The sequence below is a fragment of the Lipophrys pholis genome, assembly GCF_963383615.2.
Source record: "Lipophrys pholis genome assembly, chromosome: 21".
NCBI classification, from domain to species: Eukaryota; Metazoa; Chordata; class Actinopteri; order Blenniiformes; family Blenniidae; genus Lipophrys; species Lipophrys pholis.
In genome coordinates this window covers 21004603-21018201 of record NC_137649.1, presented here as the reverse complement: position 1 = coordinate 21018201, position 13599 = coordinate 21004603, and the positions used below count along the sequence as shown (strand labels likewise).

General features: G+C 44.0%; 1 protein-coding gene across 1 annotated transcript in view; it reads left to right on the top strand.

The window, feature by feature from the left end:
* gtf2a1 (general transcription factor IIA, 1) overlaps positions 1–8925 on the top strand; it is a 9253-nt gene extending 328 nt beyond the window's left edge. The window contains exons 2-10 of the mRNA XM_080490824.1: positions 2001–2102; positions 2198–2378; positions 3674–3738; positions 4619–4694; positions 4793–4914; positions 5344–5448; positions 5829–6119; positions 6209–6298; positions 7091–8925. Of these exons, the coding sequence (XP_080346950.1) occupies positions 2001–2102; positions 2198–2378; positions 3674–3738; positions 4619–4694; positions 4793–4914; positions 5344–5448; positions 5829–6119; positions 6209–6298; positions 7091–7198 (1140 nt within the window). The 3' untranslated portion in view covers positions 7199–8925. The remainder of the gene's footprint in view (positions 1–2000; positions 2103–2197; positions 2379–3673; positions 3739–4618; positions 4695–4792; positions 4915–5343; positions 5449–5828; positions 6120–6208; positions 6299–7090) is intronic.
* The last annotated feature ends 4674 nt before the right edge of the window (positions 8926–13599 follow it).

Sequence of the window (13599 nt, the reverse complement as noted above, 5' to 3'; positions counted from 1 at the left end):
ATGAATCTGCTTATTAAACACTTTCACTGTTACATCCATCATGAGGGATATTCAGGGTCAGTCAATTCACCATTATTAACCAGTTTCTTTGAGGGAAATGTCAAATTAAATAGCAAATCGAGGTTTTTCTTGGCCATTTGGTTAATTTTAGTGTTTAAAAAAGGCTTCTGGTATGATAAAATTGTTATTTATACAAAGCAATATATATATATTTAAATGCCTGTGCTGCTTTAGCTTGTGCTGAATAGTTAAAAAAAAAAAAAAAAAAAAAAGGAATACCGATGTATGCAAAGCACATTATCACAATCCCGAGTAATTTTTTAGTTTTTATTCCTTTTTAGAGAAGACAAATATTAAAGGTTTCGGTCGCTTTTAGTCAGCCTGCTGCCTCATCATTGTCCTCCATTTCCACGAACAAGCAGAGAGGATTTCTCCGTCCCAAACCTCCTCTTACGCCCAAAAACAAGACAGAAATCCTCCCGCTCCTTTTAAAAAGACACGAAATACTACAGTGGAGATATATTAAAGAGAGAAATCCCCGAAGTCGTCGTTGTTTTAGCGGAAAAGTGCCCCCGGCCGTGCCGTGTAAAATGGCTTCCCCGTGCCCGGTGTGCGTCTCGCGCGTCTCTGGCCCTCCTCCTTCCCGCCGCTTGGTTTTATACCGCCATGTTGGCTCTCTAATATAGACTTGCCCGGGATGGGAAGGTGCTACTCGACGCTACGTCACGCGGCTCCACATATAAACACCAGACTGAGCTTTAAATAGTGGAGGAGCCGACCGAGCCGAGGGGGAGGCAGGAGGGAGGGAGGGAGGGAGGGAGGCTCAGGCCGAGGTCTGCTGCTGCGGACCGGCGGGGCAGAGCGGCCTCCTCCAACCCGCTTCAGCTGCGTGTTTTCCCCGGTTCCAGTCGGGCATCGGCCCCGTGGGATGTAAACATTGTTGGTCGTGACTGAGGGGTGGCACGGATGAGCACAGCCAGCCTGAAATTATTCTGCAGGAGTAGAGACACACTTTATTTTATTCTACTGATGAATTATAAAGTTATTCTGCAAATGCATGGCCTGTAAAATGTTTTTGATCACTTTGTTGCAGCTAATCCCTAATTATTAACTCTTACCAGATTATGCTTCTTTTGTTATGGAATTTAACAATCCTCCGAAGAAAACTAATAAAAACCATCACATCTAATCTGTGGAAGATTTATTCCTGGTTTATACATCTTCCCAGATTAGATGTGAGCATGTTTTTTTTGCAACACAAATAGCATCATATCTAATCTGATCAAATTAATCCCACATGTTTTGACAAGGTTAGATAGGATGCTGTTTTTAGTGCAAATTTTAATAATCATTTCAAGAAAACTAGAAGCAGCATTGTATCTAATCTGGTAAAATAAATCCCATATTTACAAATTTGACCATATTGGATGTGATGTGGTTTTTGTTGCTAAATTATTGAATCATCCACCAAAAAACTAACCCAAAGAGCTTTCTTTAATCCTCATGAGCCTGAACTTTAGTAGATTAGATGTACTTTCAAAATATGATCATCTTCCCAAGCCAATAAAAAACAATAATCCGTAATTGCTGAATTTGATAAACATTAGACACGATGCTGTTTTTATTGTATCCTCCCAAGCAAATAAAAAGCTGCGTCAGATCTAATCTGGTCAAACTAATCCCACATTTACAAATTTAGTTATGCTTTTTTCAGTTTGCGCAAGAGAATTCTTTAATTGTTAATTAAAAACAGCATATCATTAGATGCATTGTTGTTTTTAATGAAAGATTTAAGAATCCCCCCCCCCCCCCAAGCAAATTAAAAACGGCATCATATCTAATCTGGTGAAATTAATCAACATTTTGACTACATGTGCTGTTTTCTTGGAAAATTTAAAAATCTGCCCAAATAATGCTGTTTTTTATTTAGAATTTTAAGAATCCTCTTGAGTGAACAAACCCAAATATATTAATCTGACTTTCTTGTTTCTCCTTCACAGCCTAAACTTTACAAGTCTGTGATCGAGGATGTGATCAACGAGGTGCGGGAGCTGTTTCTGGACGAGGGCGTGGACGAGCAGGTTCTCCTGGAGCTCAAAACGGTGAGTGCCCCAAGGGGGGCGGCGCCGCCGGTCCGGACCGATCCGGATATGACTCTAAACAAGCCACCTCGTTTCTTAACTGTGGTTCTCTGCAGCTATGGGAGAACAAGCTTCTGCAGTCCAAGGCCGTGGAGGGTTTCCACACCGAGGAGCAGGCGGCCCTGCAGGCGGCTCAGCAGCAGCAGGTCCAGCAGGTCCAACAGGTCCAACAAGTCCAGCAGGTGACCCAGCCCGCACAGGCTCAGCAAGTCATCCTGCCCCCCCAGCAGCAGCAAGGTGGGTCCACAGAGACACTGCCAGCTTTCAATAGACTACATGCTTAAAATTCTTCAAGCCAGAGAAACATTCATATGAAGCATCTCTTTCCCTGTATCTTTCTTGAAATAACAGTTTTCAGTATAGTCAAGAGCCACGCCATTTTCATCCCAAGTACTTCTACTTCAAGTAAATATTGGAATTCTGGCTGTGGGTTTTACTGGAACTAAGTTTATATTTCTGAATCACCTGTATGATGTCATCAATTTGTGTCTTTCACTTTTAAATACATTTGAAACGCGTGTATTACAAAGGAAATATTCTTGATCGCTCTCTTTGCCCACCTGCTTGTGGAACTAAACCGGCTCGTTTCTCGTGTGGTTTATGAGTCTTCGGCTCCATTTACACGATGACGTTTTCAAGTGAAAATAGAAAAACATTCAGAGCACTTTGGGGGCTGCGTTCACGTGACAATGGTGCTCGGATCCACTGAAAACACAACTTCTTTAAAACGGGTCAGAAGGTTTAACTTTTTGAAAAAGGCTTTGTGGAAATGCAACTCTTCTGAAACCCTGCTTGCTGCACCACAGCCTCAGTAAATAGTTCTTCTGCAGTACATGGACAATAACAACAATGGCGTCCTCCTGACTGTCATGACTCCCATTTCATATTCTCCTGGAACTTGGTGGTTTTATAGTTGAGAGTCACTGTAAATAACAATCCAACATGGGTCGTCTGTCCATACCAATGTCTGGGAACTCCCATTGTTAATGTTTATAGCATTTGGTCTTCGGCAGGTGTTTTTAGTTTCATTACAAAAACACACGGCACCCACTAGTGGCCCACCAGGGAAAAGCATTTTTAGCATTTCTCTGTAAACGGACATCTTGTTCAAAACTCTCGCCATGTCAATGCAAAAGTTTTCTGTAACAAACGAAAACGGCGTGTTTTCACTTTCACTGTTGTTGTCTAAACAGGGCCTTAGTTGATGGCTTTATTTCACTTTGGCCAGTGTCAATCTGGGATTACGATCACACAGGGACAAGCAGGCTTTGGATGAAGGAGTAAAGGTGTCATGGTGGAGTCTAGTAAACCTTTAAGTGGCCGATCGCTGTAGTTATTAACAGGATCAGATGTAAACGTCCAGCAATGTCCCGGATACTTCCCAGAGTGCTTCGCTCACCCTAATCAAAGTTTACACACGTTCCTGAGATCAGCACACGGGCCACAACTCAGATACAGAAATCAAAAGAAGGAATATACCTGCAAGATTCTCTCAGAACGGGACAGTAAACTGAAGATGTTTCTCTCCTCAGCTCCCCAGCAGCAAGTCATCGTACAGGACTCGAAGATCCTTCAGCACATGAGTGCAACGGGGATGGTGAGTAGATGATGTGCACATGTAGCTTTCATTAAAATGAGTGTGTGAGAAACGTCAAAACGCAGTGGAACCCACAACCAGTGTTCAGACCAGTGCAGGTTGTAGGTAGAATAAATTAGGTTTCTTTTTTTTGCTGTGGAGTTTTCATCGTCTCTGTGCAGAATGTGGCCCGCTGCTGGATTACATCATGTTTACCTAAAGCCCGGGTAGGAAACGTAAGGACGTGTGAGGCTTTAACAGTAGTCTGTCACATGAGTGTGTTCTTCTCAAAGCTCTCACCAAAGTGATGGTCGACATTGGGAACCCTAACCCTACCACATGTGTTCACTGACTTTAAGATGTTAAGAACAAAAATAATGTTTAATTGATGCCACGATTAGGAACTCTTCAAATACACGAATCTTCATTGTCATCAATTTAAATCATGCGGCTTCTGAGTATTCAGGTTTGTAGGAAGTTTCTCTTTTATTACCTCAAATGTTGAATCCGCCTAAATAAACACCTTTTCTTTTTAACCTGACAGTTAACCACTTTTCTTTCTGTTAATGTCAACACTCGCATTGGTTGTGTTTCTTCCTCCCTGATCCTATAAAGAAAGTTTTTAAGCTTCACCTGTAAATTGCTAATCTTCTCTCGTCGATCTTGGCTGATTAAAGTTTGAGTTATCGCTCCAGGAATTAAGCTTTGAACGCAAGTGTGACAAGGTTTCGGTGCGCCACATTGAAGCCTTATATACCTGTGATTCTGGTTTTATAGCGGAAATGACCCTGAAACTTGAACAGCGTTGTGTTTTTTTTTAACACCATTCTTCTTTATAATGTAGCCACAGGACTGAAACCATCCAGTGCTTACGCCTGCGTGTTCTCCTTTTGTCCTCTAGAGTGCAGCAGCCACCGCAGCAACTCTTGCTCTGCCCACCGGGGTCACCCCGTACCAGCAGCTCATCACCAGCCAAGGTAAAACACTGTCACCGACTTGTCTCTGCAGAAACCCGAGAAGGGAAACGCTCTCCTCGCTTTTTTTTTAATTCACCCTCTGCTTGGTGACGTTGCAGGCCAGATCCTGCAGGTGGTCCGCGCTCCCAACGGAGCGCAGTACATCATCCAGCCGCAGCAGCAGATCCTCCTGCAGCAGCAGATGCAGCCCGGCGGCGTGCAGGCGCCCGTCATCCAGCAGGTAACGACACAGCGACGCAGCTGCACGCTTCCCGTTCACGTGCATGTCCACAAACTCCTCCTTTACAAGTAGGTTAAATAAGGCTGCGGCTCTGACGCAGTGGAATAAACCAACAGTTGGGGAAAATAACCTGGAAGTGTTGAAGGGGAAGTGCCATGAAAAACACAAGGGTGTTTCTGGGAAATCAGGAGGTTGCTGATCACGCAAATCTCACCTCTTTCCCCCCTCGAGGAGTGTATCTACTATTACTATTAACGAGCGCTCTCAGAGAAACTAACAGTACTTAAGTGTAACGTGACCGTGCATGCCTTTTGAGTCAAATCAGTTATTTGAGATTGAGCATGTTTTTGCAGTGTTTGAGGAGATTTCCTCCATTTAGAAAGAAAAAAAAGAAGTAAAAGTGTGTTTTTCTTTGTTTAATGTGTTCAGGTTCTGGCTCCACTGCAGGGAGGCTTGCCGCAGCAAACAGGAGTCATCATACAGCCACAGCAGATTGTCTTGGCTCCAGGAAACAAAGTCCAAGGAAATACGCAGGTCAGAATCACAAATCGCTCAGTGACTGACTGCTCTGCAAAGCCACAGCGATGCCGCGTTGAGGCCTTCAAACACCTGCCGTGTTTTATATAATCTACATGGATGAGGTTGATTTTTCTGCACCCTGCATCCAGCAGGGGGCGTTCAGACTCAACTTGTGCTTGATGCTAAATACGCAGTTGTGGAGACCTCTCTGTGTCTTCTGCGTTCACTACGGGTGGAATTTGGTTTGTTTCCAGGGAGCTTATATAGATGTTTAACAAACGGGGAAATACCACTGATGGCCTGCGGGGGCAGTGTTGACAAGTATAGCTTATGGGGCGGTTTCTAAGCAGCCTCTGGATCTCGTCGCGTGACCTCTCCTCTGACTTGACCCCCAGGTGATGCAGGCTGCAACGATGGCGCCGCAGCCCGGTCAGGCCGCCACAGCGGCTCAGGTCCAGCAGGTCCAACAGGTCCAGGGTGCGGTGGCGCCACAGGCCCCAGTGCAGGTCCAGCCCCAGCAGCAGGCCCAGGCTCAGCCTCAGGCGCCGCAGCCCCCCATGATGCTGCAGGTGGACGGGGCCGGGGACACCTCCTCGGAAGAGGATGAGGACGAGGAGGAGGAGTACGACGAAGACGAGGAGGAGGAGAAAGACAAGGATGGCGGCGAAGACGGGCAAGTGGAAGAGGTGAGGGGGCGCGGCGGCGTCAAAGAGAAGCGAACGTGTTGCCAGAGAGGCATGATTGGTTCACATACATGTGTGGCTTTGTTCCTCAGGAGCCGCTGAACAGCGGCGATGACGTCAGTGATGATCAGGACCAGGAGCTGTTCGATACAGAGAATGTAGTGGTGTGCCAGTACGACAAGGTAGGACGCCTTTCATCCTGCGGTACTTTTATAGGCGTTTATGTGGTAATAAATGTTCATTTGTATCTATACTAAAATCTCAAAAATTTTCAATTTAACATATTAATTTCTCAATATATAAACTTCAACAGATATATCGAAGCAACATCCAACTGCTCGTATTGTAACATTGCAGTTGTTTCACAAATTTCATTAAGATGAAAATCCTTATCTACAACGTCGCAGCTGTGTTTTTTTCTTAATGATGCACAGATTAAAACCCACGTACTCATTTCCCCTCTGAAAACACTGTGTGATGAGGGTCAGTGGAGGGCAAATAAGCTATCTCTTCAGCCTGGAGAAAAATCTTGTGCTTAACTCATTAGAAGTATTCCCGCTGGCTGGCCTCGCACTTCAGGTCACAATCATTGCAGCGAGCGTAGTCCACATTACATTTTGAAAAGTGGTAGCGCCGTACCTTTGAGCGCTTGGTACTGAAAACTGGTACCGTTTTGATTTTAAGTGAATTGGTACCCTGTAGTACCGGCGGAATTTCGTTGGGTGCCTATAAAAGTACCGAATTCGGTGGCCATCCCTAGTTCTTACAAAATACTGATATGAGTCTGAGCAGAGGTCAGGGCGAGTTCGTATCTCTCCGTACGCATCTGGCCGGATCTCCAGCCTGCGTGGGCTAACGACATTAGAAGCAGCGTCCGGCGTAAGCTGACCCGGCGTCCACCTGCTCACGACGCCCACAGTCCTCACTCTCCCCTCTCTCTCTCTCTCTCTCTCTCTCTCTCTCTCTCGCCGCAGATCCACAGAAGTAAGAACAAATGGAAATTCCACCTGAAGGACGGGATCATGAATCTTAACGGGAGGGACTACGTCTTCTCCAAAGCCATCGGCGACGCCGAGTGGTGAGGCGACGCACGGAAGCAAGCAAGCAAGCAGGAGCAAGGGACTCCGTCACTCCTCCTCCTCCTCCGGTCACGCCAGCATCCTTCCATCCTCCGTGACCGGATCCATTCAGGAAGCCGCTTCGGAGTCTTTGAGAACTCCGTGACGAATCCAAAGGACTGTGAGGTACTGTACAAAACCGGGTGTCATCAGAGAAACGCCCCACCGCGCCTGCAGGGGGGGGGAGTGGAAGCCTGAACGGAGCGTTGTTTCTCTCTTTCTTATTTTCCCCCCCTTCTTCCAGGCTTATCAGTCCCCCGCCGCCCCCCCCCCCCCCCTCCTTTTTCTTTTTTTTTTTTTTTCTTTTTTTTAACCCTCCCCCTGAGAGAATTCAACACGGGGAAGTTGCATTTCACATCATACAGGTGTAGTGGACCAGGGTGACCTCCTCCACCTCCTCCCCGGGTCAGAGGTCACTCACCATCGCCCCCCCCCCCGTAGAAACACCGTCATCGTGCACCGTCGTCTGTTGACTGGATTGACTCGCGACTCCTCCTCGGTCCAAACTTTAGTGCCACCAGTCGAGATCGCTGCCTTTTTTAAGAACGACCTGCTCTTGATTTTAAATTCACACGTTTTCTCCACAAGGTGCTCCAGAGTTTAACGGGAGCAAACCACTTCTACTTTTAAAACATTTTATTTTTAAGAAAATGTGTCTAATGAAGGGTTTAGGAATGAGAAGGTAAATTAACATTGGTTTTTAACTTGACTAAAAAGATGGGCTTTTTTTTTTTGTTTGTTTGTTTTTTTAAATCTGCATCCCAAATACATTTTTAATTAGTTTCCCCGCCTTGGAGCTTCATTCCAACTTCATCCTGAAAACAGGAGAGAGAAAAAAAGATGCTGACTTGATTTGTACAAAAAGGTGTGAGTGTGTCTTGTTGGTGTGTCTTCTGTTTGAAGATTTGCACTGTTGGTTTCTTCATGTGTTGTGAAGTCGGTCCTTTTTTTTTTTTTTTTTTTTTTTTAATTTTAAGCCCCCTATTTATTCCTTAAAGTTCCCAACGCGCTCTATTTTCGGAAAAGGTTGGAAAGCCAAACTGTGCTCTTATAATCTAATAAGTGTTCCTTTTTTTTTTTTTTTCTTTCTTTCTTCTGTTGGCCTGACAAAAGCTGCGTTCCAAAACATGTCGTCCACCGTACGTTCTCCTGCGCTTTCGTTTTATTCGCCGATTTTAAAATGGGGATTTTTTTTTTTCTATTGAGGTATGCCGTTTGTTTTTAGGGCCCCTTGTTGCAGCAATTTGAAATGAAATGTTTTTTTTTTTTTGGTTTTTATTTTTTGATCAGCTTCATTCGAAGAAACATCAGCACACAGAAAAGACAATTTTTAGAAACGAAATAATTTTTCTTTTCTTTTCCTCTCTCCACCAAAACTGTCCATTTAACCGCCGCCGTGTTTCCAGCACGCTCGAGGTGAGGCACTGCGACGTATCTTCGGCTTTTCAGGATTCTTTGTTTTCTGTAGTCTCCGGCTTCCGAAAGTCGACGTGTAGCTCATCGTCTCTGGATGTCGCGTGTGCCTTTTTTTCTGCTGTGTCACAAAATGAAACGAAAGGAACTGTACCTTCTGCTTTTTTTTCATTGTTTTGTCCCCGTGTGTTTTAAGTGTTGTTCAGATCATGAAAGAAATGTAATGTTCATATTATTCATTAAATTTTTTTTCTTAAATTAAATCAAAAGTTTGGATCAAAAACTCTCATCGATTGTGCTTTGAATAAATGGGAATGTTTTCGCAGCGACGTTTTATCTCCGGCGGACGGCGTTGAAGGACCGAGAGTGAGCAGGTAAAACCAGCAGTTATTTCAAGATCTGCAGTTTGAATTTATTCCTATACTCTGGGGGGGGGGGGGTAAAGGTTTAGACATCTGTACTGCAGAATTTAAGCATAGGGTTTAAATCAAAAGCCTTTAACTAGCATGATTATTATATTCTTTATGGGTTTCATTGGTTAAGATTTAGGTGGGTGGGGCTTAATGTGGTTGGGGTGGGGGGGATATCCTTTATATACCATTATAGGCCCTGTTTAGATGTTAAAGTGAAAAGCGTTTTGTGGCTTCATTTAAATGGAGTCGCTGTAAACGCAACTTTGTGTAAATTGCTCCAGCTCCATGAAAAACAGAGGAAAATGCAACTTTTTAAAACAGTCTGTGTGAACAGGGGTAAAACATCAACTTTCCTGAAATGCTATTGCATTTTTCTGGGACTCCTACTAAAGTCTACTATAATCACAATCCAACTTCGTCGTCAGCCCACATATATGTCCGTGTACTTACATTGTACATTTTACATTATGTGTTTCCTGAAATGAGAAAAGATGCGTTTTCACAGGGCCTCAGATTATCTAAACACTGCGAGTCAAGTATATAAATATTCTGTAATCGCAAGAATATAAACTATATATATATGAAGTCCCGTGTTGATGTATGTCAGGATATGGAGCAGAGCCCTACAGCTATTTGAGCAACTATTTAATCATGGTTGACGCGAATCTGCAATGAGGGAACTTGGAAGTTTAAACCCAGCATTAGAGAGGTTTCCAGTTTAACTCTAAACTCTGTTAAACTTTACATTTCTTCTTTTCCACAATGAAATGTTGTACTATCGTGACTCTGGCATAATCTTATGGCTTAATGTGTAATTCATTAGAAAGCTTGAGCTAAGCATTTTTGTTCTCCACTGACTGGAACATCTATGGGTTAAAGTTTGTCTTAAAACTTTCATTACTGATTTATACCTTTTTAGGTGTTTTTTTTTTTTTGTTGGGTTTTTTTTCTCGCTTGCAACTATAGCTTTTATTGGATTCACGACCGGGTTTATTAATCTGTTAAAATTATATTTTGTCCACAAAAGATTCTTTTTGAATGATAAACTAGCAGTTAACTAGAATTCGGGCAACTATTATATCTTGTGCGAGTTTGAACTTAAATACTGAGGAGTTTAGAACGTGCGAACCAAGATTCGGGAGTTTGCGCTGTTTGTTTTTGTAATGAAACCACTGGTGCGCGCAGACAGCAATAAACATTAAGAGTATACAGACATTTGTATGGACTAACGAAGTTGGATTGCTATTACAGGTGACTCGACTATAAAACTACCAAGTCCCATTGTTGTCGTAGTCCATCTACTGAGCATGTGCAGAAAAACATTACATCAGCTGTGGGGAGCGTTTCTGCTGTATACACAAGGACGGAGCCCAAGTGTTTTCAGAAATGTTGTTTTCACCCGTTTACACGACAACAGTTGGAGTGTTTTCAAAAAGTCCCACCTTGATAGCCGTTTTCAATAAGTTGCGTTTTCAGTGGCCACAACAGCAACAAAAGTTGAGCATTTTCACTTGAAATCGTTGCCATGTAAACGAGCCGCCATAGAAATGATTCATTGCTTCTCGCACATCTACACTGTTGAATTTCCAGCTGAGCAAACAAGGGTTTTCCTTTTTTTCTTTTTTCTTTTTTTTTTTTAATCAAAACTTAATGGAATAGAACCGTTTTCCCTCTGGAACTCTGCGGGAGCGCCTCGTGGGGTTAGAAAACTGGCCCCGTTGAGTTGCGCTTCCCCCTTGCTGGGTCTGATGTAGCACACACACGCGAGAGGCGGAGTCCGCCGCCGCCCATCTTCAGTTCCACTCCGCTCTAATCCAGCGTCTGGATGGATGTCAGGGTTTCTTGCACATTATGGGCGTTCGCCCTCCCCTTACTTCCAACTCCTGCCCAAACCGATACAAGCCCCGTCTATTTCCTTTCGGGTAATTACAAGATGGAGGTGTGGTGCTGTCTGGGATTAGAGCTGAATCAGAAAACTACATGGAGATTTCACCCTTTGATTGTAAATGGATTTGAGGCAGCCTGTCGCTTCTATACTAAATCACACTTCACAAGGATTCATTCAGCCCCCGAACAGACCGGGTGGAGGAAGAATGTATCCCTGGCTGCCTCTGATGAAGTGGGCCCTTTTGCTCCTCCCGGGCACTCAGACGTAGGAGTCTGAGCTGCTGGCGAATGAGGCTCGTAATGAGGCCCTGGAGATGTGGGGCTCAGCCTCCGTGGCTTTCTCTGCTTACCAGCTAACTTGCGGTGACTGCCAATCAGCGGCGTGGCGAAACAGGGTTTGTAGGCCTCGGCGGGATACAGCCACTGTGGCTTTTACCAGTTCACCGTCGCCTCGGCGAACAGGACTCTCCCCGGGGACAAAGTGCCTCTATCCATTTCTAATGGAGATTCCTCCTCTCTGGGCTTAGGCTCCAGAGGGTCTTGCCGTTTATAGTGTGTACAGTGTGGAGCGAGTCGACGAGGCCTTCGGGACGCCTCGTCATAGAAAACTGATCAGTAGAAATAATAGCAATTTTTTAAAAACACATTAAAGAAGGAATGTTTTGAAAACCCAATGTAAGGATATAATTCAAGCTAAACGTTATGCAAGACCATAATGAATATCACGAAACACCAAACATTAGACAACCTGATACTTTTGATCATAAGTTTGTAGATTTCAAAGTTAAAATGTATTTTAAAATACATGATTCATCGTGTCACAAGCTACATTTTTAAAGTACAACGTATTTTGACATTCATTTATACGACAACTGTGTCAGGAGTCACAGGTAATGGCTTCTGGAGTGCAACTTTTTTTTCAAAACGCACTTTTCTCTGTCCGTGCAAACGAAAAACTTTTCTGAAACGCTATGATCGCAATCTATAGACTTCCTGCCCGTGTGCAGGTAGATCCCCAACAATTAGAATGTAGGTTTTGAGTCGAACAGCACTTCTCCAAGAAAAAGTGTATACATTTTTACATGCTGCAGATACTGAGTTGGTTTATACCATGAACGTTTGCTGCTTCCAATCCCATTGCTCCCAACATGTATGGTTAAAGTTCACCATAGGATGGGTTGCATGCAGAGAAATATTTTTTCTCGATGCCTCAATAAAATATCTTAAATCAGATGGTAGTAGTTCTTCTTTAGGCTGAATGATTGAGGTTGATATCCTCTGTCACATTTAAAGCCCGACGTTGCACTTTTAACCAAACCTGCCTGAATGTTCCGCACAAATATCAAGAGTCTAAATGTGAAACTCTTTGTGATGATACTCTTGAGTGCCAAACAAAGTTGTTTTCAGCAGAACAGAAACTTCAAAACTCAGTGGTTTGCATCAGTTGGTACTGAAGATCTTTCCAAGATGGGATCTTGACTCTTCAAGATCAGTCACTATGCACTAGCCTGAGGAGTAACAAAAGGATAGACGTCATAAGTGCGGGGATTTTATAAGTACTGGGTGTGTACTCGAAGTTCTTTGGCCTCCTCTGACTGACTGAACTAAATCTTGAGAAGGAAACCTCAGATTCTGCTTCCATTAATCTTTTCCCATTTCTCGAGTTACCGAGGCGCATCGTCGTCTTCCGTCCTGATTATTTGAGGAACCGCTCGGGGAAGTGTTTATTTGTAATACGGAGGAAGGAATGAGCAGAAAGGCCTGAGAACCAGCAAGAAGAAGAATGTCAAAATAAATCCATCCCAAACCTCTATCAGTTTCTCCATCCCATTAATTGGGCCAAAACCCGACCGATCTGAGAAAACACGAGACGCCCGGGTTGAAGGTGAAGGTGCACAGCCAGGGCATTCTACAGGTATGTGCCACCAGCCCACAGCAAGACGCCCACGCAAATGTGCAGCGGCTTTGATTTTTATCGGCCTCGACAAACACCGCACTCAAGAGCAGCGAGGTAACGTTGACTGGAAGTGGGAGGAGGCTCCCCTCCACACACACACAAATGCAGCCAGGCACGTCAAGCGGCTTCGCAATTTGAACAATCCACACTGGGTTGCTGCTAATGGATGATTGGCGGAGACGGACGCGACGCCGTGGAAAGCGTTCAAGTGAAAATGATGTCCGGTTCGTCTGTTTGGAATTTACCCGTTGAGTCAAGTCTGGAACGTGGCAAACAGATGCCACTCTTGATTTTTACAGCTTTAAAAACTCGAAAGTCTTTCCAGCTTTGAGGTTTTTGACCAACGCTGATTTTGCTGATGTTCTGAGAATGTTCTTGAGTGATGGACATGCAAAACTGTGGAACAAGTACTTTCCATACTGAAAAAAAAAAATGCACCAATTGGGTTCGGATATCTTCAGGACAAATATGCAAAAAAAAAAAAAAAAGGTCTGAAATGATCCCTCTTTCCTGGAAAGTCCGCCCCCCCCTTGAGTTCATCTGTATGTTCCCTCAAAGAAAAAAAAAATGTCACCCAGCAAATCAAATACTAACCAGATGTTAAGCTGCCATTGGCAGAAGGTGTCCGTTTGCACATAATGACTCAATATCACACAAGTTGCACGTGTCTCAGTCGTATTTCATCTCCGCTGATT